This window comes from Solea senegalensis, linkage group LG16, assembly GCF_019176455.1.
Source record: "Solea senegalensis isolate Sse05_10M linkage group LG16, IFAPA_SoseM_1, whole genome shotgun sequence".
Classification (NCBI taxonomy): Eukaryota; Metazoa; Chordata; class Actinopteri; order Pleuronectiformes; family Soleidae; genus Solea; species Solea senegalensis.
In genome coordinates, this window is record NC_058036.1 from 2,242,614 (window position 1) to 2,267,522 (window position 24,909).

The 24,909-nt window shown below is 42.1% G+C and overlaps 1 protein-coding gene across 4 annotated transcripts in view; it reads left to right on the forward strand.

The window, feature by feature from the left end:
• slc4a11 (solute carrier family 4 member 11) overlaps nt 1-24,909 on the forward strand; it is a 104,836-nt gene that overhangs the window by 6,647 nt on the left and 73,280 nt on the right. The window contains exon 1 of one of the 4 annotated variants that reach the window (XM_044047337.1): nt 17,255-17,455. The exons of 2 other annotated variants lie outside the window; for them this stretch is intronic. In XM_044047337.1, coding sequence (XP_043903272.1) covers nt 17,419-17,455 — 37 coding nt within the window. In that variant the 5' untranslated portion in view covers nt 17,255-17,418. Of the gene's footprint in view, nt 1-17,254; nt 17,456-24,909 lie in introns of those variants that run through there. One more of the 4 variants, XM_044047338.1, reaches the window with a different exon arrangement.

Genomic DNA, 24,909 nt, shown 5'->3' on the forward strand with positions numbered 1-24,909 from the left:
AAGAGAAGAAAGAAAGCAAAATAGAGAGAAAGAAAGCGAAATTTAAAAATGGAGCAAGAGTGATTCAGGTTTGTTAAGTCTGCAGTGGAACCTGGTTTCAGGCTCTGCAGTGACCAGCAGAGGGCAGTGTGTATGTGTCACACAGGGCAACATCACTCCCCGTGCTGTTTGTTCCACATCCTGCTCAGAAATGATCAAGCACTCTTCATCTGCACGAATCACATCCTTGTATGCAGAATTATTTCATATAAAGACAGCGGCCTCATGTTGAAGCTCATGTGTGTTATATACGAACTAACACACACACACACACACACACATGTCTCTGCTGAGGATGAGGGATTATTGATCTGCATAATCTTCTCAGTCAATATTAACGTGAAGTCTTAGGACTGCAACTAATGATTTATTCACAATTAATACATTAGTTGTTTGGTCCATAAATGGCGGATTTATGTTTCCCAAATCAGGAAATATTGATGTTCTCGACTGTCTTTGTTTTGTCCACGAACCAAAATTATTCAGTTTTAACGATGGAACAGAGAAACCAGACAAAGGGGTTGCTGGTTCAAACCCCAGAGCTTCTGGGAATTGTTAGGCGAGGAAAGTCAATAGTGTCCTTGAGCGAGGCGGCGAGCCGGTGCAGCCCCTGTGTTGTTGTGAGTGAGTGTCACTCACTCACTCACTCACCCAGACAACCATTCTCTTTCAGATCAGGTTCTAAACGTCCACACGACGGCTGAACAATTGTTTACATTTGTGATAAAGTGATGTTTTCTACCTGCAAAGGCTGCCATTAAACTCACATGACTTTTATATGACCAGCAGTGAGTGAGTGAGTGAGTGAGTGAATGAATAGGTGTTTGTGTCTGAATGAGTTAATACAGTATGTTTCTAAATGAGTGGTTGAGTGATTGAGTGGGTAAATGTGAATGAGTGAGTGAATGAATAGGTGTTTGTGTCTGACTGAGTTAATACTGTATGTTTCTAAATGAGTGGGTAAATGTGAATGAGTAGGTAAATGTGAATGAGTGAGTGAGTGGATGAATTGGTGTTTGTGTCTGAGTGAGTTAATACAGTATGTTTCTAAATGAGTGGTTGAGTGATTGAGTGGGTAAATGTGAATGAGTGAGTGAATGAATAGGTGTTTGTGTCTGACTGAGTTAATACTGTATAAAGTAAATGAGTGGGTAAATGTGAATGAGTGTAAATGTGAATGAGTGGCTTATGAGTGAGTAAATGGGTGTTTGAGTTCGAGTGAGTTAATATCGTATGTTTCTTTAAATGAGTGAGTGCGGATTGAGTGGGTAAAATGTGAGTGAGTGAATGAATTGGTGTTTGTGTCTGACTGAGTTAATACTGTATGTTTCTAAATGAGTGGGTAAATGTGAATGAGTGGGTAAATGCGAATGAGTGGAGCGAGTGAGTGAATGAATTTGCGTTGCAGTCTGGACTGAGTTAATACTGTATGTTTCTAAATGAGTGGGTAAATGTGAATCGGAGTGGAGTGAGTGAATGAATAGGTGTTTTGTGTCTGATACAGTATGTTTCTAAATGAGGAGTGATTGAGGATAAATGTGAATTATGGATGAGTGAGTGAGTAAATGGTAACAGGAGGTAATATTGTATGTTTCTAAATGAGTGAGGAGTGATTGAGTGGGTAAAATGTGGAACATGAGTGAGTGAATGAATTGGTGTTTGTGTCTTGACCGGAGTTAATACAGTATGTTTCAAATGAGTGAGTGAGTGATTGAGTGGGTAAATGGAACGAGTGAGTGAAATGAATAGTGCTTGTGCCACCGAGTTAATACTGTATGCTCTCTAAATGAGTGGGTAAATGTGAATGAGTGGGTAAAATGTGGAATGAGTGAGTGAATGAATTGGCGTTTGTGTCTGACCGAGTTAATACTGGTATGTTTCTGAATGAGGAGTGGAGTGATTGAGTGGGTAAATGTGAAATGATTGGATGAGTGAGTGCGAGTAAATGGGTGTTTGGAGTCTGAGTGAGTTAATACTTCCGTATGTTTCAAATGAGTGAGTGAGTATCGAGGGTAAATGCGGAGGAGTGAGTGAATGAATTGGTGTTTGTGTCTGACTGTTACCTGTATGTTTCTAAATGAGTGAGTGAGTGATTGAGTGGGTAAAATGGAATGGAGGAGTGAGTGAGTGGAATGAATAGGTGTTTGTGTCCGAATGAGTTAATACTGTATGCTCTTTAAAATGAGTGGTTGCGATTGAGTGGGTAAATGTGAAATGAGTGGAGTGAATGAATAGGTGTTTGAGTCTGAGTGGAGTTAATACTGTATGTTTCTAAATGGAGGAGTGAGCGATTGAGTGGGTAAATGTGAATGAGTGAGTGGATGAATTGGTGTTTGTGTCTGAGTGAGTTAATACTGTATGTTTCTAAATGAGTGAGTGCGTGATTGAGTGGGTAAAAATGAGTGAGTGCGTGATTGAGTGGGTAAATGTGAATGAGTGAGTGAGTGAATGAATTGGTGTTTGTGTCTGACTGAGTTAATACTGCATAAGTCTCTTTAAATGAGTGGGTAAATGAATGAGTGGGCAGTAAATGTGAATGAGTGGGATTGAGTGAAGCGAGTAAATGGGCATGAGCCCTATGAAAGTTAATACTGTATGTTTCTAAATGAGTGCGGGAGCGATTGAGTGGGTAAAATGCGAAAGTGAGCGAATGAATTGCAAGTTTCGTGCCAGAATTGATAATACTGTATGTTTTAAATGGCGGAATAGAGGTGGTTTGTGTTCGATACAGTATATGTTTCTAAATGAGTGAGTGAGTGATTGAGTGGATAAATGTGAATGAGTGGATGAGTGAGTGAGTAAATGGGTATTTGAGTCTGAGTGAGGTAATATTGTATGTTTCTAAATGAGTGAGTGAGTGATTGAGTGTGTAAATGTGAATGAGTGAGTGAGTGAATGAATTGGTGTTTGTGTCTGACTGAGTTAATACAGTATGTTTCTAAATGAGTGAGTGAGTGATTGAGTGGGTAAATGTGAATGAGTGGATGAGTGAGTGAATGGGTGTTTGTGTCTGAGCGAGTTAATACTGTATGTTTCTGAGTGAGTGAGTGTGTAAATGTGTCTGTTTGTGAGCGAGTGAGTGAATGGGTGTTTGTGTGTGAGTGAGGGAGTGAATATATACAGTATTTGTATGTGAGTGAGTGAATGTTTGTATGCAAGTGAGCAAATGTGTTTGTGTGTGTGACTGAGTGAGAGTATTTTTGTGAGTGAGTGAGTAATTAAAAGTCATTGAGCTTGAGTGAAAGAGTGAATATATATATGTGTGTGAGTGAGTGAGTGTTTGTATTGTGTTTGGAGTGAATGTGCTCCTCACAGATGACTGAGTGTCTGTCAGGAGCAGCAGAGCAGCAGCTGCTGGTGAGACAGAGACACTGTTGAAGATCAGGAACCTTTAAAAAAGACAACAACAAAAATCACACAATATTGGTGAAAAAAAAAAGAAAAAAAGAAAACCCAATTAGATGATTTTGTCCGAGTCGTTGAGCCCTGACACTGGAATTGTCGTGTCATGCGGGTTTTCAGGTGAGTTTCCTTTAAGTGAGTAGGTGGGATTTACTGTGTCACACTTCACTGGACCACACTGCTGTTATTAGACATGTGAACACTGATTCTGTCAGACTGTAGCCCACCAGCTCCAGCTACCACCAATCTGAAGCTTCAAAACCCAGAAATACAAAAAGACGTCGTTCTATGCCGGGGCTGCGAAGATACATTTTTTTGTCAATTATTTAATTGCTTAAAAGAAATCATTAGAATGGAATACTTTTGGTTTGTGGGCAAAACAACTGCTCGCACTGTAAATGCAACGTCTTTTCTTCGAAAGAAGGCGAAGAAGAACCCGGAAGTGGAGAGACGCTCACTGGGAATGTGAGAAACACGCTGCCATGGCAATTTGTGCCATTCTGTGCTTTTATTCAGCTTTTTAAATTGCTAGTGTGAACAAAAACATTACCAGGCAGCTGCAGCTGCAGCAGAGCGACTCCCCTCGCGCCCCAACGCTCTCCCCCGGTTGTGGAGGTCGTGGTAACTTTGTGAGGCCACATCGAAGAGGCTCGCGTGGACCTGCCCGAGTGCCAGTCGAGCCTCCGTGGCCTGGGTCCAAGTCCAAATCCCTCTGCCCAGTCGCCCGCCGCGCTCCGTCGACTTGATTTCAGTTCCGCTTCTATGTTTGCGCAGGCGCTGTGCGGGAGGTTTGATTTCCAGAGGGGTTCATCGCTGCTGAAAATCGGGCCCAAAAATAGTCGCACGAGTGAGGAATCGGCGAACGTGCGTGACCGCGTTGAACAAAACCAATCCTTTCTGTTTTATTGTGATTCATGTAGAGGCAGTGGTTAATTCACATGCATGTCTTTCAGTCAGTCGGTCGGTGTGTGTGTGTGTGTGTGTACCTCGTACTGGATACACAATGATGATTTAGTGAGCCATTACCAGCAGATTAATCAAGCTGCAGGGTACTCAGCTGAATGAGTGAATGTAAATGTACTCAGAGATGTGATGTCAGACCAACAGATGGGGTTGAGGATGCGAATGAAATCATCTATCAGTGCACGTGTCAGTTCGTATCCCAGCATCAATGTTTAATGCAATTCTCTGGGGAGAAAACACACGTCGAGTGACTACAACGAGTATAGTAACGTACTGTGTGTGTGTGTGTGTGTGTTTTGATGGCGGCGTCCGGCGTAGTTTGATAGTAATAGCTACTGTGTACTCTAGGGCTGAAGCGATTCATCGATTTTGATAGCTGATCCACTATTTTGATAACCGCTGTGGGGGTTTTCTGAGGGGTTTTGCTCCATAAAACGAATAAATAATACCAAAATAATTGTGGTTTGTGGACAAGACAGAACGTAATTTCCATTTTCGGACATTTTATGGACCAAGCGATTACTCGATGAATCAGGACAGTAATCAAAAGTTATATAAATGTAGTTGCAGTCCTAGTGTATTATTACCCCCCGTAAGTTTCTGTTAGAAAGTTTCTGACAGCTCAATCTGAATTTGTGTATGTTCCCATTCAATTTAATCTCATGACGTCACAAAAATATTGGAATGATTGAATATCAGGCGATCCCGATCTCTAATTATGGGCAAAACAGTTAACAAATTGGCTCTGGATATTGTTAAAAATGTTGATTGATGTTTTCCCAAAACCTCAAAATCATGATGTTCTCAAATGTTTTTCAGATATAATGATTTATTTGCTCTATGGAGCAAAGAAAACAGAAGATATTCACATTTAAGAAGCTAAAAAATTCACAAAACTTTAATTTAATTTAATTTAATTTAATTTAATTTAATTTAATTTAATTATTTAAAAAAACAGTCTGAGATTAAACAACTGTCAAAATAGTGGATGATTAACTTTGTAAGCGACTAATAATAATAGATATTGATATATGTCCCGGCCCTGGTCATCAAATGTGTATCATTACATTGCCAGAACAACAGAATCAGACCCCAATCCAAAACTACACAGATGAAGATAATTGAATTATCTGTAACAGTTTAGTTAGGTCACAGGAACAAACCACTCGTATACAATGTGACAAACCTCAGTCAACCATGTGATACATCTCTGTGTGTGTGTAACAGGCATGAGACAAAGAGTTGAGGATTGTTTTCCACGAGGTCATGTGACGTGATCACGTTGTAAGCCGGTCGTTTCTCAGAAATGACATTTATTTGATGGAGGGAGTGGAAGACAAGGAAACAGTTCACAGCCATGCTAGATTTAGGCTAAGCTGAGGGTGTGTTGTGTAGAAGGAGTCAACTTTAAGACGGTTAAATTCATCTCCAAATTATATAACTGAATTTTTTTTTTTTCAAATGTCCCTAGAGGAGGGAAAGCGATTATAAAGCTTTTTAAAAACTAGCATAAAGATGGAGTTTGAGGTTTTAGAAGCTCACGACGTTCACCTTCATCTCATGAGCTCTTCCGGGAATGATTAGAAATGTAATCGGACTAATGTTTGACCGAGTCCCTGACACGACATGTGCACAGCCCGATTTTATGGCACGTTCAGGCGCTCTGATGAGGCTGCCCTCCTGAGGTAATTCCTCACATGTTACAAAATGACACTGGTAAACAAAGGCTTACGCTGAATTGATTTGATCCCCTCATAGTCATCTGACAGTATAACAGTGTTTGGCAGCTTACCAGAGTCAGCACCGGTCAGCTGATTCACTGCAGCGAATCAGTTCCCATTTCAGTGATAGACTACAGTGGGAATATGTGTCCCCTCAGTCACATGAGTATCTCAGTGTCGGCTCTTCCCCGCCCTGTTTTTGTAAAAAGTGATTATGGTGGATTGTACCAAAGATCCAGAGAGGTGTCGCTGCCGTAAAACACCCTCAGAGTGAGCACAGAAGACGGAGCGAAAGGAATCCATTACTTCGTATCTGAACGGTTCCCAAGGGTCCTTGAAATCCTTGAATGTTTGTGTTTTGAAAAAAAGAAATGTGTCAAGGCCCTTGAAAGTTTTTTTTAAATGGTCCTAAATAGACATGGGTCATTGGAAGTGCTTGAATCCTGTGCAAGAAAGAAGTGAAGTTGATATTTAGGTTGGAGTCTCAGAACAACGACTACGTGATGTCTGGGAAATGAAGATTCCAAAAATCTCCGTCTCACCACAGAAAGTGACAAAGACTGACTTTGACCAAGATGTCAAGGACAATCACTTCCCCACATCAGTGAAAGTGGACGCCACGGATGAATCGGCTCTTAAAAGCAGCAGAATCAACCAGGGAAAGTTTACTGAATAGTCGAGAATACTCTCCACTCTGTGGCTGTTGCTATCACTCAAGAAAAAACGTGAAGCCTTTCCTGCCAACATGGCGGCGTAAACAAAGTCACGTGACGTCGGGATCTCTATAGGATGTTCATTGTTGGATATTGGTGTATTGGATAAGTGGAAAAGACAGAAGTCCTAAAGAAAACTGTAAAAACGACACCTTTTGACAACGTTGACCTCAGCGATCGCTCATTCACGTTCCTTTAAGGGAAGACATACCACGTGACACCAACTTGACCTTGAATGTTTTTTCTCTGCTCATACAAAAGTCCGTCTCAATCCAGCTGTGTGTCGGCCAGGCATTTTCGCCTCCTCCATTTTCTTTCTACAAGTGCAGGAAAACACTGGGTTAACGTTGTCACAGCATGAGCGCGTACGTGCACAGACTGCCGTGCGACGACGGGTAGTAATAATGGCGCCATTCACATGCACGTCGTCCGTATCCACCTCTCGCGCGGTGCGGCGCGGGTTGAGTTGCACGTGTCGTGACATTTCCGTGCTGGCGCGCGTCTTCGCCTGCGTCGCCTCAGTTACATTTCCCCGAGACGATTTTTCCTGAGAACGTAATCAAGTTGTTCTTCTCCAAATTAAATCTGCAGCTAGTTTGTGACCTGGAATACGCCCTCATCCGTACAGAAGGAACTGCGAGAGGTTATATTCTGATAGCTCCTGCAGTGATGTGTGCGGGCAGCAGAGTAACAAGAACCATCTGCTGCTCCTCTTCCTCTTCCTCTTCCTCACCCTGTTTCCTTAATTTCTCTTCAGTCCTTTATTCCCGATTGCTATTATTATTATCATTATCACTGTGCCTCTCTTTCTCTTCCTGTTCCAGCATAAACAGCAACGACAACAAAGACGATGCTGGAGAAAGAAAATAAAACACAGACCTCCCTTTTGTGCACACACACACACATACACACACAAACAGACACAAAGACAAAATAAACGCCTACACATGGACAGAAACAGAAGACGGACGCCTACACATGCAGACACCGAGGTGTAGTTAAAGCACAACTCCGCTCACACACATGCACAAAAGTAGACAGTCGCACTCATACACAGCTGTTAACGAAGGCTGTTGCCAGTCAAAAGGAGGGAGCAGGATTCCCTCACTGATTGATGACTCATCGAGGCAATAGCTGTCACAGTTAGTGCACCATCACTTGCTGTGGACCGTGTTACAATTATTGCCACGCTACTGCAGACGCGGCTACCCTCTGAGCCTCGACGGGCTTTAAAATCACCAAGTGAAAAGTCCCACCGCCGGCGCAGATGCGCGTTGCCATCCTAATAAAGTTGTACGCCACATCCTGACATCTGGCACAAGGACAAAAGGACACTACGTGTACTGCAGCAGCAGCAGCAGCAGCCCTCCATGATCTCCGACTACAAATCACAATCGTCTTCTAATATAGAGACTGTATGAGTAAAATTGGGTTCGCGAAATTTCGTGTGTTTTCGGTTTTCGGTTTAGTTTTACAGGTTAACAAGCGGCGCGTTTCTCTGCTCCATATCACAAAGAAGTCATTAAAACTGAATCGTTTTTGGTTTGTGGACAAAGCAAGAAGAATATCATTATTTCCCGGTTTGGTAAACACATTTTACGATATTTTACGGACCACACAAGTACTCAATTAATCGTGGAATCGTGATGGATTATGAAAATAACCCTTAGTTGCAGCCCTATTCTGAATTGTAAACATCCTGTTGTCTATCCGGCGTCTGCCTATGAGCTGTAGTTCGAGGTGGTGTACGGACAAGCTAAGCTAACGTAGCGTCAAATGATACTACGTTAGTTTAACTCGTCATCTGCTCCATGGCTAAAGCTAGCGACGCCTGAGCACCAACTTTAGCATTCTTTGATTCCTCACCCAATAGTGCATTCCATTTGTAGTCATGTTGTGAGATTGTTTGTGTGCGGTGATTGGTAATTGCTAACAATGACTAGCTTGAGATACGTTAGCTTCCGGTTTCCGGCGATGTAAATGGAACGCACCATAACTACGCTCTGTCTCTTTAAAGGGACAGTCTTGGCCCCTAACTTTAGACACACTTAGATTTATGTCATGTTTTTTTTCTTTTATAGTATTAGACACTTAAAATGATCTTTTAGAAATGTTATCGTTAAATTAGTGGAATAATCATGAAAATAATCCATATATTAATTGTTGTACAACGTTCAGTTCACACGTATAAACGTGCCTCTGAAAAACACACACACACACACATAGACACATTGTTGACATACTGTGCAGCTTTGTTTGCAAAGTGGGACTTGTTGTGAAACAAGGAGAGTGCCAGCTCCGGCTCTGATGTTTGTGAAAGGTGTAAACCACTACAAACGACTCGAGGATTTTATTTTATTTTTTTAAATAGATGCCATTTCGTGTTTCCTGTGCAGAAAAACCTCCACACGCTGCTATTCAGAGGCGTTGGTGTCACAGTTGTACAGTTATTTGTTCGATCCATTGTCACCTTAAAACAACATAACATTGCGTCTCTGTTGTGGTTGAAGGCCGAGCTGCACGCACAGCGCCCTCTGTTGGACAACTTGTTAGTCACTTTAAAATGACTGGTTAGCGAGTACAGAAGGGATATTTTCATCACCTACAGCTACACTGTAGAGTTGCACTGTGTGGTCCTCTTAAATAAAAAGTGCTTTAATTTAACTGCTTTTTGGGTAAATGTTTGTAAATATTAATATTTTTATCAATGCCAGGTCAAAGAGATCCAAATTTTATACAATTTCCAGCATAAGTAAATAATAAAATGTCTTATAACCGGTATGGAAACTAGAGCTGCAATGATTAATGAAGTAGTAACTAAATTAGTAGTAGATAACTAAATTAAATGTCAAACAATTTTATCTCTTATGGAAACTGAAATATCTGTAAATGAATTGATATCAAGTCAAGTCAAATTAGTTCAAAGATCGACCTTGGAACCGCACGAAAATGTTATATTTATCAACTCCCATGGGCTCATGAAACAAGCAGAGATTTTCCAGCTCTGGCTCTAATGTTTGGAGAAGGTGTACACCACAATTTTTTATCCAATTATGAAATTTCACCCAGAATAGAGCTCTTCAGGAGACTGCCAAAAAAAAGAAAATTGCTTATTTAACAGCCCCCAAAGGCTTGCTCCGAGTGCTCTACGGCATTAAGGTGTAAAGTAACAGGGTCTGCGGATTCATTTGTTTGCTTAATGTGTCGCTACTGTTTGGACACGAGGAGTCGTTTATCAGGTCTCATTCTCTCTTCTTCAACCCTTGCTTAACCATTTGTGTGCGGCCACGCTCGCCGGCGAGTGCTGCAGAGGCACCTCGTGTCTTAGCTGGGATTCTTGTAATGCTTTACCTTAAAGGAGTGGCTTCAAAACCTATAACTTGTATTGTTCTGTTGTTGGTCGTTGTTTTTGCTGCTATGGCAACCAAATGGTGTATCAGGTTCACACAAGCAAAAGATCTCTTGGATCTAAATCTAATGGGAAGTAGGTCTAGAAAATGGCCCTAAATAGACATGGGTCATTGAATGGGTGCTTGAATTTTGTGTAAGAAAGAAGTGGAAACGTTACATATGATATCCTTATAACAGTGTGGATGGTCCTGGTAGGATTGAATCCCTGGCCAGTAGCGGGCTCGTTTGGTTTCAAACGTCCCAACAGCTAAACTCTCTCCCTCTCTGTGTGTCTTCACGTTATCGCGTTTTAGTCGTGAAGGCAGTTCACAAGTGATGATTCATCACTCACACAGTAACACACAGTAACACACGCCCAGCTGTGAGCTCGCTGGAGGCCATTCCCACCTCCAGCTTCATAGAACCCGCTGATGATGGCTCTCCACAGAATAGCTTCAGGGTCATTCCAGAGACCTCCCCGTGCACTCAGGATCATCACAGACTCACATTTTAGCTCTATTGCTTTTACTCTCACACTGACTCTCACACACACACACACACACACCACTTGGTGGAACGACATTTTGATGCCAATTAGCCTGTGAGATTGAAGAATGAAGTGTTGCTCCAAGCAGAACACGTACGCATACTTTGGTTAAACTCATCAGCTGAGGCTGGATGGGATTTCTTCTTTCAGACTTTTGAAAATTGTTGAGTATAAACAGAGGATTTCTCCAAGGTGGGAACCTTCCTTGAGATTAGCTGTTTATGCTAAGTCAACGCAATAGCGCGCGTGAGCCAATATCCATGGATTTTCTTTACGGGCGTGATAGGAAGTTCTCCGTAACATTGCGACAAAGTAATCGATGACAGTAGCTTTCATCGGAAGTTACAGTAATTTACTGACTATGCTTTTAAAATCTGAAAGAAAAACGCTGAATGTGTGGAAAAAAAAATACCCCAATAAACAGGATGTGACTTTTTAAACATTTTCCTGTAGCAGGATGTCAGAAACTGGGTCAGCGATTCAAATGGTCTGAATCTGCTTACACACTTTATTGTCTCTCTTTTCATGTTTCATGTTTACTCATAATTCAGTTCACACTGGCGGCGTGAACTGTGCGAAGGGAACTGCGCGGATAGTATTTCTTTGCATATGTCACAAACACAACAGACCCTGTTCCTGTGTCAAAGTAAAAGCAGCTTCCTGATTCCATTAGTTCTTATTTCAAACTAGGGTTTTATTGTGAAAAATGTGCAGCACCAGAATCTGGGGAGGATTCACAGTAGAATTTGACCGATTTGAGTTTTACAGGTGCCTAATTTCAAAAATCATTTGCCAATTTCCTCTTTGCCTCCATCTGGTAAAATATAACCATTTAATGTAAACAAATTATTGAATGATAGTAATGGTCTGTCTCCTCAATCTTCACTTTAAGACTGTCAACAACACACAATATTGCCCTTGTGATTCAGCAAAATTATGTTGGTCAGGATAATCTCAGTGGGAAATATAATCTATTATTATTATCTACTGTTTTTTTCTTATAATTGCTCCATATGTCAAAGAACTCATTAAAACTAACAACATTTCAAGGTTTGCGAAACATTTTTCAACATTTTCTGACATTTTATGGACCAAACAAGAACTCGATTATTCCGCCTATGGACGGGATAATACCACTAATTTTGTGTCCAATACCGATTTCACAAAATCAAGTATCTACCAATGTCGTCATAAGTCCGAGGCGGTCGTTTGAGACTGCCAGACATGACTCAGCTAAAATGCTTTTGCTGATTTTTATTTACCTTTTCAAAGTCTCCATCTGTCCGATATCTGATCCAGTGATTTTGACCGATTCCCATCTCTAATTTGGCCCGACTGATTATTTGGTCTTAAGCGTGTTTTGTGATTTGGAAAGTGCAGGAAAGTGCCGCTCCACACGTTGACAGCGTTGGCGTTTCTGAGGGTGGCGGTGTCAGAAACAGTTGAACACAGCATGTGGCGTTGACAGGCTTTCATGACGCCACTTAACGTGTTGTCCTTCAGGTTCTTCTGCTGCAGAGTGCCTGCTCACACTCACTGGTGAAACACAAGTAAATAACACCCGCTCCCAATAACCAATGTTTCTGTTCATTCCCTTCAACCCCGCCCCCCACCGAGAGGTAATATCGAGCAAGATTTGAGTGGAAAATTGCTGTGGTAGGAATGAATAGCTGTAGATGAGGTAATGTTGTGCCGTCCTGTCTGAAACATGAAAGCCGTTCCTCCGTTTGTAACAGATGTCTCGTACTCGGTTCTTGTTTCTGGCGATGGCAGCAGCTATAATTAGAGTTGTGTGAAAATGATTTAAATATTTATGTGTACATAACTTCCTTTTTCCCCTCGCTCGTTATGTTTTGACAGCGAGCGCCCACACACTCCTCAGACTCATCGGTCTTGATGTGGTTCCTCCGCGAGTGCTGGCTCGTGTTAGCGTCCCGTTTTTACCTGACGTACTCGGGGTACGGTGTTTTTGTCGACCGAGAATGTTGCATCCATTAAACATCCACAGATACTAATTAATCTCAGTATCAGTCTTGGAGCGCCGTCGTGAGTTTCGATGGCTGGATGGATGTCCTTTTTTTTGGCCGAATTTTTTTGGCGCGGCTCTAAAAACTCACAGTACATTAACTCAGCACCAAACGTGAGACGCAGCATTTAGCAGCTAAAGAGCCAGAATTTCCCCACCGCAGGACTTTATGTAAGAAGAAAACTGAGACGCCTACATTTATCGGGGGATTTGAGGGGGTGATATATCAACGTTGTGTTTGAAGATTATTCCCACTGGCCCCCGAGAATTGCCAAAAAGAGCGTACGAGTCATGGCGTAGGGATCCAGTTACGGGCGACACCAAGTGCTGAGGTTAAGTGAACATTTATGACCAAGTGTTTGCTTGTTGACTTCATTAGTGAGAGTGAACAGGAGGAGGTCACAGAACCGGTCGGGCAGGTCTTAAATGAGGAACAAAAAAAACAAGCCGCAGGCCACAGTTTACCATGATGTCACAAAGTACGCTTTGTCTAACGTGGTATTTCAGGAATGCATCGTGGACCGTAACTCAGCAATGACAATATGCACTTTTTTATATTTTGACTCAGTCCCTTCACTTTTCCCTCGCATGTGCTGGTATCAGAGTGGAAAGTGGGTTTTTCTGTGGCCAAACATCAGGTTTAACTTTAACAGTACCCAACGGTACCTTTTTTGTGTACTCTACTCACGGTAAAGAGCTATTCCTTCACATCTTTCCCTTCCTTTAAGTGATAGTTGAAGATGCTTCTGTCGGATCAGGTGGTGAAGCAGAGGGGTTGGTCGTCTTCAGGATTCTGAATTTAATGACTCAATTGGGCCCACTTGGACCGTTTTATACTGGTTTTGTGCTCAGCTCATCTCAAAGGACTGTTGTGAGAGGGATGATCAGTTTTTGAGTTGGGCTTTATCACGTTGACTGGGCGCCAGGGGAACCCGTTGATTTAGGCAGCGTGTGTTCTGCTGCGGACGCCGTTTTGGCCTACAACCTTAAAGAGGGAAACCAATCGTGAACCCCCGGCCCCAGCGGCCACCGAAGAACCGCTGTCTTTTGGTCCGGCTGTTGCTACCATTTTAAGCGACGTCCTCCACAGAGTTCCCCCCGGGCAAAAGTCGCTTGATGCCGTTACTAGAACGCCATCGCCCCTCGAAAACCACAACAAGCACATTTGTTGACATGTTTTTTTTCTTTCGCTCTGCATACGTCATCTAGATCGTCAATCTCCGATTGCGTAGAGACGCATTTTGATCTACGCCCGTTGGCCCCGCGTCTTGAAGTGTCTTCACTCCGCCGTCACGTGCGGTTCCACAACACCGTCCGTGGCGCGACGTTTCACCGATTACTTCGGGAGCTCAAAATGTACAAGATGGTCTTTGTGGCGCGATGGGCGCACCATTGGCGGTCAACTGGTTGGTGAGGCGTAGTAGTAGCAGTAGTCCTTTTTATCGAGCTTAACTGACACTACAACCACCTGAGTCGCACCCGGGCTTAATGAGAGGTGAATTTCCCGGCGAGTGTAAATCTGCCCCTGATGCTTTAACACATCTCCTCAAATACCTGTAGGTGACAAACGACTACAGCTGTGTTTTTTCAGGTTGTCAACTCCTATTCGGCGTTTACCGCAACACTGGTTGCGGCGATGCCAGTCTGTGTTTAACAAGCGCGCAGCTATCATGACACCTGGGTTTCATTCTCTTCTTTTTTTGTTTGTTTCGTAGGTTTGTGTCGGATGAGAACACCACTGAATTATCCTCCGGGGGAGAAAAAGCACCCCGGCTCAGTGAGTGACGCATTAGCTCTCTCGCGGCGCAACAGTTCTTATGCAAAGCAAACCCACTGGCCATATACCACACACACACACACACGCGCGCGCGCACGGCGGCGTTATATATGCAGGCTTATGCAAATGACTGACCTTTCACAGAGCATTTACATCAGGGCGGGAAATTAATTCCTTTTTTGATCCACCAGCCTCTGTGTCTGGTAGATTTAAAAATTCAACAAAAATAGTCATTATTACAGTTGTAGATATCACCATCTTGATTGCATTTTTGAATAATGTATTCAAATTAAGCCACTTTTTAAAATGATTTATTATTTATTTATAATAAATATATGTATTGCTTCACAAAACTTAGTAGTTCTACAGATAATCGAGGAATCCATTTTGAGAGGTTTGGGAAACGTCACCGATTTATCGATTATAAAAAATAATCATTAGTTGCAGCCCACTGTTTTGAAAATCTAAATATTAATAACAGCAACACTAGAACTAGAAAGAAGCGGACGATAGCTGCAGGTTGGCTGCACCGCGTTCTCATTTTATTATTCCCTTAAGTGGCAGTTAATGGGGAATAGTGTTTATCATTGGAAAAAAAAAAAATTCATTACAGCAGCAAATATTGAAGAAGGATAATGAAGCTGAGCTACAGTTGAAGTTTAAGTGATGTTTAGCCGCACAGTCTGTGTGACTTAACATCTGTCGTGGAAGCAGAAAGTGGTTGCATGACTTTTTCAGAATTCTATAATATGTTTAGAATATGCTTTTGCTGCTCACACTTAAAACAGCCTTTTCTCCTCCACACTCTCCCACACCAAACTCCATAGAGAAAAATCTGCATTCTTAGCTCGCAGGAACATGGAGCCCTCTGGTCTTTTGCCGCCTCGTTTATTCAGTTTGTGCCTTTCAGGTAAATCTAAACAGATAGCGTCAAACACAGAACACACTCGAACACACTGACATGTGCAGCAGTGGATCAACAACCCCTGTGTGCCCTCGTGGGTAATCTGTGAATTATGAAGCGTTCCGAATCCGTCCGAAAATGCTGTTTTATGATGAGATAAAACGGCAAATTGGAATTAACAGCCGGTCTGAATCGGGTACATGCTTGTTGTTCTCGGGCGCGGAGTATAACGGTGATTTCACTCATGAACACACGTGCATCAATACCATTTTCACATATAGCTTCCCAATGTGCACATGGGGGGGGGGAGAAATAACACGTATGAACACCTCCAGCCTTTTATGTGAGAACACATTCACAGTCTCCCACTGGAGCTTGAGAGGGCCATTAAGATGCCACTTACTCCAGAGGTTCTGTCAACATATTTCGCTCATTTTCACTTTCCAAGAACCTCACCGGTGCTGTATATTCTAATCTAAAGACACGGGATTTCAGTAATCATACACGGAGGCCCAAATAAAGTCATGATAATTTCCAACTCTATTTCTGTGTGAAGCAAAAGGAGCATATAGGCACTCCAGTAACCGTACATTGAGCAATTTCTATGTGCATTTGTATGCTCTTACTATCCATCCCATACACTATTTTGAGCCTGTGAAAATGACGGACATATATGCTACCTGCTTTTGTTTGATTCTCTTATAACCTTCCATACATTAAGCAGTTTCTATGTGCATTAGCATGCTCTTACTATCCATCCCATACTCTATTTTGAGCCTATGAAAATGACCCGGCCTTGTTTGATTCTCATATAACTTCATTTGTCTCACTTTACCATGAACTGTAAAATATCTCGGAAATATGATGTCCATACACCAAAATTAATCTGATTTTTTTTTTATATATATGGAGCAAATAAACCAGAAAATATTCACATAAGAAGCTGAAAAATCAGAAAAACAGACTTAAAATGATCAATAGATCATCAAAATAGTTGCCGATTAGTTTACCAATTTACCTGTCGATTCTTTTCTCCATTCATTTAGTAGTTTAGTCCTTAAAGTGTCAAAAAATGTCTTTGGATCAAAGAAAATAGTGACATTTAAGGAGCTAAAAAATATCAAGATTGTTGAAAATGTATTTAGTATTTAGTGTCCGTTTGTCTTTGTTTGCACACGTCGACTCTTTTAGATCCAGCAGTGGTTGGTTTGGTTGTTTTTTTTGCCAACTCATTTCTGCCAAACCTGTGCCACAGGCTATACATTGTAAACGTTCTTCATACCAAGAAAACAGAAATACAAGCTCTGTGAGTGCATGAGCGCTAGAGAGTAATGCAGGGTCCTCAAAGTGTCCTCACAGAAAAGCCACCGTACCAATATTTAGAAAGAAACAAAGAAAATATTCACATTTAAGAAGCTGAAACAATCAGAAATCTTGTTTCATCGATGATCAAAATAGTTCATTTAGTAATGGAGTAATTGTTTCAGGTCTGATAGTTTTGCATGACAGCTGAATAAAAGAATAAATCAAATTGATTCCATTCACTGGACATATTTAAACGAGGACAAGGACATGTTGCTCATGTGGGAGGGGGAGGTGTGTCGTGACACGAGGTCTGCCCTGTCCTCTCTCCGGCCCTGCCACAGGCTGCCGAGCGGTGGATTAAAGGAATGGGCCGAGGAGGAGGGGGTTAACGCGAAGGCACTAGGACCCAGCGGCTGAGTGGTGAGCAGGCGGGCGGGCAGGCAGGCAGTGTGGGGCTGAGTCACTGCATGTGTCTGAGAGGCAGTCAGAAAACAGAGCAGAGCAGAGGGAGCAGAGGTGATCTCACACTCATCAGCACAGGATAACACAACCATGATGGGTTGACTTGGGGGGGGGAGGAGGAGGTTGTTGGAGAGAGGAAGTGTGCATTTTCGCCAACACTTGCTCAGCCATGGAGACCAACAAAGTTCTTCATTTCGTGCCCTCGGGTAAGTGGAATCGAAGCTCTGAGAGGAAGCTGCTCCTCAGATGTGCACGACAGCAGCAGCAGCAGCAGCAGCAGCAGCAGTGTTCACTGGGAGAACCTCGGGGTTCCCTGTACTACCCCGTGAAACCCGAGAACCTCCCTGTGCAAAACATGTGCAGCCCACCTCCACTTCACTTCCACTGTGAGGAAGGGCAGATGTTTGGCTGTTTGGCATGTGTGCTACTGTACATATTTGGCGCGTGTGTGTGCCCGTGTGCGTGTGTGTGTGTGTGTGTTTTCCCTCTCTTTCGGCATACTTAGGAATGTGTTTGTGACAGAAAGTCCGTCTTTATTTCCGTTCTCTGGGGAGGTGGGGTTGTACGAGCCCTCGCAGAAATACAGAGCCTTTTTTGTTTTTTTCCGTTTTTTCTTTTTCTTTCTTTTTTTTTCAGTGAGAACTCCTCTGCCTTGTTTTTTTCTTCTTCTTCTTCTTCTTCTTCCCCTCCTGTTTTCTTCATCTTCTTCTTGTTTATGTCTGGTATGCGACAGGAGAGGTTCCTGCGTCGTAGTGCTCTGGTTGATGGACCGAACGTTGAGAGAAAAGACTGCCTCGCTGTCGAAACGCAGCCAGTATACCTGTCGGGGGGGGGAGAAGGGGGGCTGGAATGCAGGAGAACGCCCGGGCGCTTTAACGCACTTTGTCATGTGTTGCACGGAAGCAAAACTGTGCATGTACACACGTATGTGCACTCACTGTCACGTGTCTGTATGTGTTTCTGTGCATGAGATATTTAGGAGGGAAAAAAAACCCAGCGTCATCAGCGCCTGTTTTTTTTTATATGTGTGTGTGTGAGACGGAGAAAGACAGACAGATTAGTGTTGGTGACAGCCACAGGGGGAGCAGCGACTTCTCCCCTTCACTCAAAGTCCTCCAGGAGCCCACAGCCCATTCGGAGGTGTGATGCGGCTGCCTCCTCACTTTCATTTTGTCTGAGGACGCTGCCCGTCAGTGTGTGTGTGTGTGTGTGTGTGTGTGTAAGATGAGGACATCGTGTGGAATATTGCAAGACAGGCAGAGATGGAGTGTGTGTGTGTAAGATGAGAAAATGTGCACATTTCTGTGTTTGTGTGTTGTTTTTTTATTCAGGGGCCGTGGTGATGTGAGTGTGTGTGCGTGTGCGTCACGAGCCGCGCACACTAACTACATTTGTGTGTGTGTGTGTGTGTGTGTCAGTGGCGTAATGGACACCACTGTGGCTCATCCTCTGAAGAGTATCATTTGCATTCATCGTCTCAGGAGGATGTGATCGGAGGCAGGGAGGCGCAGTTGTTATTGTGTGTGAACACAAAGGTGTGTTACACACACACTGGAGGAGGTGGAGGTGTGAGTTGTGGGTAATCCAATCTAATCCTTTTAATTACATTCACACCATAGATTATTTTCTTTTGTGTGTGTGTGTGTGTGTGTGTGTGTGCCTTGGAAGTTAACCTTGGCTCCAGTACAACAACGAATCATAAACCATTTACTTTAGTCTCTTTCTAAAGGGATTAGATTGAGTTTAGAGGTCGACCGATGACAAATGATAACAAATAATACAAGAAACCATACTCATGGTCTGTCTTGCCAATTTATAACAAACTAAGTATTAATTACATAAAACTGTTAATCATAAACAAAAAAAACAATTTTTTTTTAATAATTGGTTTGATTAATTCATAATAATCGACCGATGACCCCCGTTTCTCAAAAAAACAGTATGGCTGAGCGATTTGGGTAAAATATCAGCTTGTCAGTCAAAAATCGAAAGATAGAAATTCGATTTCAGCCTTCGTTATTTGCGAATTGTGTTATTTTAAGATGATTTTGATTCAGCATTCAGGCCAGAAATATCATTGCAGCTGATTTCTGACGCAGGATGCAGATTTTTGGGGGGTAGGGGGGGGGCATTTTAAATCCAATATTTTCATCTTTTTATTATATTATATATTAAAAAAACAAATTGAAATGAATGAAAATAACCACACTTAGGATCTGTCTCTAATCTGCAGTTAGTGTATATGAAACTTTTTAAAATAAAAGTTTCAATGAAAAATTTGTCATCATCAGCGATTTATTTATTTGCTTGATTACAAAAAGTCAGTTCCTGTGATGTTTTCGTAATATAGAAAAGAAACCAATATATTTCATCAATGTTTGTCTCCAGGGACGACCTAATATGCAGTGCTTCTATTACCACTAGGTGGCAGCAGCAACAAGTAGTAGTAGCTTTCGCAGATTTGCCAGGGTCTTTGAATGCATCTCGTGAGCCGCTCCTGTTTGCTCAACATGCTGTGAAGCCCGCATTACTCACACTAGTCCTCATGCACTGGACCAGCGGTTCTCAAAGTTTTCATACCAAGTACCACGTGAGAAAATATTGAGTTGGTACCACACTTTGAGAACCATGACACACAAATGATACTGTCGAAATCTTTTTGCTAGCAATGCTCTTAATGATATTCATAGAGCCTCCCATCAATCAGGGAAGCAAATACAGTAATTGGTCCGCCTCTAAAAGAAGGTTAAGATTAACTTAGTTAACCAGTTAACATTAACCTCACTTCTTTGAGGAGTCAAGAAATAGTTGTGTTAAAAGAAAATACCAGTATTTGGCACCACATTGGTACGGTAACGGTATAGTCAACATTTTGGCCTTCAAAATCACATAGTTGTGTGAGAAATCTTAACACGATTTTAATAACCAGCAGTGACTCGTCGCCACTGCATGTTGTGAGCAATCTCTCCAGATTGGGTCATTATCAGTGTGGCGAGCTGCTGACAGGTGAAGGAGCAGCTGATGCTGAGGGAGGAGGAAGAGGAGGAGGTCACGCAGACATGGGATTCATTTTATGGACGTGTAAATTACCACAGATCCCCTATAATTACTTTATGGGATAATACTGCAGAGACTTTAGTTATTTATTTCTTTACTTGCTTGCTGGTTCATTTACCTCTCTGGTTTTTGTTTGGCTCGCTCTCGACATTAGATCACGGTGACAAATCCCCTGCGACTCGGACACGATGACTTTCTTTTGTCCACAAACCAAAATGATTCAGTTTTGACATTTTTTAGTAAAAAAACAAACAACATATTCACATTTAGGAAGCAATGAATCCTGATTGCAGCCCGAGATGATGTAGATTTATACTTTATCTGGGGCGAAAAGGGAGTATGCAAAATAGAAATCAGCTATGGATTGTTTTTAGTTTAATGACTTAAAGTCATTTTTAAGTTACTATTCTTCTGAATGCATTAAAGATGCGATATGTGACATTTCTGGACTAGACTAAGACTTTGATTTGTGTACTTACATTAGCCGAGATGGTTCTAGCACTCTTTAAATCCATAAAAGTAACAGAGCTTTTGGTCTCTTTTTCCTGACGTCGTGTTTTACTGTACTGCCTTAGATCATAGAGCCTGTGTTTGATTTGTCCACTCTGGGCTACTGTACAAACATGGCAGTACAAAATGGAAGAGGGACCCCACTACCTGTGTGAAATAAAAGGCTCAAGAAAACGTGAGCAGCATTGAAATTCTTGATTCTTGAGAAACAAGCGTGTGTTAATCGTTTCAGGATCTGAAACGAGGAACTGTTCTGTATTCAAGCGTGAAAAATTCACTTGACTTGAGCCGATAGTTGCACCCAGCTCTGCAAGAACGAAATCCTAGTAATTCCAGTTAAAATCGCCATTTGCGCTTCTTAGTTAAACACTTCAGAATTAATAAAATCACGATGACACAGAGCTGAAATCTCCCGGCGGCGCGGTGGCGGCGCGGTGGCGGCGCGGTGGCGGCGCGGTGGCGGCGTGTCGGTCTTCAGGTGTGACAGACAGACAGCCTGATAATCAGCGCGGCAGCCGTGACCTGCCGAGCCAGGGTACAGCGGCACAGCCGGCACACTGTGGCCGTGTGTGAATTAGTAGTTCGACCATGTGGAAGTGGAGGTGTGTGTGTGTGTGTGTGTGAAAGATGGATGACGTGTGGAGGTGTGTGTGTGTGTGTGTGTATGACAGTGATCTCTGATCAGTATTCACCGCTGGCAACAGATCTCAGAAGCTCCAGCCTCTGAGCACAGCCATCTGGGCAGAGGAGAAACACACATGAACACACACACACACACACATACTAATAATTATACAAGAACACACACACACACAGGTTTGTGCAGCTATTTTTCTCAGGACACTGTGTTGACTTCCATTCATTTGGACAGCGTAAACAAAGCCTTGTCCCTAACCTTGACCCAGAACCCTAACCCCAACCACAGTTCAAATCTGGTCTCCATGAAGGCGACAGGTCCCGACAAGGTCAGCGATTATGACAGAAAAACGTCCTAAAAAATATGCACCAACCCTGAAATATCACACAAACACATCCAAGTCACGACGCCCGTGCGTGTGTGTGTTCACCTGTGGGCATTTACGCTCCCTCGCTCATTTTCTACCACTTCATCCTCACACGTTGGGGTCACGGCGGGGGGGGGGCCGGAGCCAATCTCAGCTGAAAGGCAGAGGTCACACCCTGGACAGGTCACCACCACTCCACCGCAGGTCAAACGCACAGAGGAGAACATCCGTTCACTCTGAAGCTGCAAATTATCACGCGCAAATAATAATGTAGAAATAGTCATTTCCTCTGATACCGCAAACCATATCGTGATATCGGTCGATAAATAAAAGCAAATATCTAGAATCGTTCGAGCCCCAACACGAGGAGAACACGCTCCAGTCAGATAATCAAACCTGTTTCCTTCTGGCTGTGAGGCCCTAATGCTAGCCACTGCCTCGCCGTGTCGTCCCCCCCACGGACACACGGTGCACATAATTACATACACACTTCTTTTTCTCCACACACACACACACACACACACACAGTTATGTAGATGTGTTGAAGACTGACACTCATCACGCACAGTTCAAAGAACACAGAATTTTTGTCTTTATATCTCCCCTCTGCTGTTGCGTCGTCTTCTTTGTTTTGTTCTCCCGCCCCCCCGACTCTCCCACACACACATTAGCAAACATGGACCCTCTTTAGTTGGATAATAATATTAATAATGAAGAAGCACTTTAAACAAACACTCAAAGACACTTTAAATCAAGGAGAGGAAGCATTTAAACGCAATTAATACACACGTACAATGAATACACTGTATTGCAATACATATGCTCATAAAGGCGGCCTGATTTATGTTATTATTTGTGGCTGATGGTGTCCTGAAATAAGGAGAGTCAATGATTGTTATATGTAGAGCTTATTTCCATAGTAGAGTAATGGTTTGGTCCATGTAATGTCAGAAAATGTTGAAAAATGCTGGTTTCAAACCTCTAAATGATGATCTTCTCAAACGTCTTATCCACAAATGATCAGTTTTAATGATCTCTTTGTTTATGTGAAGTAGGGCTGCAACGATTATTTGATTATTAATCGCTGACTAAATTAATGGTCAACTATTTTGACAAGTGATTAAACAGTTTGACTGTTTTTTTTTATAGTTAAAGCACATTTTTCAGCTTGTTAAATGTGAATATGTTCTGGTTTCTCTGCTCATTAAAACTGAATTATTTTGGTTTGTGGACAAAACAAGACATTTAAGAACATCACAGCGTTTCAAAGTTTGGGAAACAATTGGTCCACATTTTCTTCTGACATTTTATGGACCGAACTAATAATCGCCTGATGAAATGAAATTGAATCAATATGAAAATAATCATAGTAGTCATAGCCCTAATTGTATCGACCTTTCACTCACACAAAACCAGCATTTAAGAGACAATGACAATTTAACTTTTTGTTGTTTTTAGGGATGACACAATCCCACTTTATCATGTTCGATAAGGATATCACAAACTAGAGTATGTACTGAGACCCATATAACAAACTAGAGCATGTACTGAGACCGATATAACAAACTAGAGTATGTACTGAGACCGATATAACAAACTAGAGCATGTACTGAGACCGATATATATATAACAAATTAGAGCGTACTGAGACCATATAACAAACTAGAGTGTACTGAGACCGATATAACAAACTAGAGCATGTACTGAGACCCGATATATAACAAACTAGGTATGTACTGAGACCGATATAATAAACTAGAGCATGTACTGAGACCCATATAACAAACTAGAGCATCTGAGGCCGATATAACAAACTAGAGCATGTACTCGATATAATAAACTAGAGCATGTACTGAGACCCATATAATAAACTAGAGCATGTACTGAGACCGATATAACAAACTAGAGCATGTACTGAGACCGATATAACAAACTAGAGCATGTACTGAGACCGATATAACAAACTAGAGCATGTACTGAGACCCATATAACAAACTAGAGCATGTACTGAGACCGATATAACAAACTAGAGTATGTACTGAGACCCATATAACAAACTAGAGCATGTACTGAATAGAGTATATATAATAGAGCATGTACTGAGACCGATATAACAAACTAGAGCATGTACTGAGACCGATATAACAAACTAGAGTATGTACTGAGACCGATATAACGAGAGCATGTACTGGACCGATATAACAAACTAGAGCATGTACTGAGACCCATATAACAAACTAGAGCATGTGAGACCCGATATAACAAACTAGAGCATGTACTGAGACCCGATATAACGAATGAGAGCATGTACTGAGACTAGAGCATGTACTGAGACCGATATAACGAACTAGAGCATGTACTGAGACCGATATAACGAACGAGAGACCGAAATCAAAACAAGAAATAACCAAACAAGAAAGGGATCGCATAGGTAAAGTTGTGTTTTCCGAGAAACAGAGAGTGAACCTCTTTTGTGAAGCAGTGTGTGGTCTGTGCTGTTGGATCCACTCACTTAGTATGTGAGTGATAAAGGATTTAATCACTCTGACATCAATGAGGTGCAATTACCGCAACAACAAAAACAACAACTGTGGCTGCAAATAGTTCTCCAAATAAAGACAGCAGAAAAACATGTTTGTCTTGTCCGACATGTGTTATAATGAGAGAGGATGGACGACGCTTCACACAAGCTTACAATCTTTTAATTGTGAAATATTTAAAAAAAAAAAACTGATAGAGATTAATCAATAAATTGGTTACCAATTTTACTCCAATATTGTCAGCATGATGTTCTGTCTGTCGTTTATTTGACCTTAATTGGGCAGAGCAACGCTGTGTTTTTGGGAATTCCTAAGAATCCGCTCTGAACTTCCCCTCATGCCGAATTTACAAGCTCATTAAACAGCCCTTCTTTTACAAGCACCGCGTGCGAAAATAGCCTCGTAGTTGTAACACGGCATTTTAACATGTGACTCCGGCAAACCTCTAAATTCCACGCTTCCTTCTTGCTTCATACCCTCCAGATGTGGATGAATAAAAAGCAACTATTGTTTGTGTGGATGAAAGCAACACAAACCCCCCTTCTATTT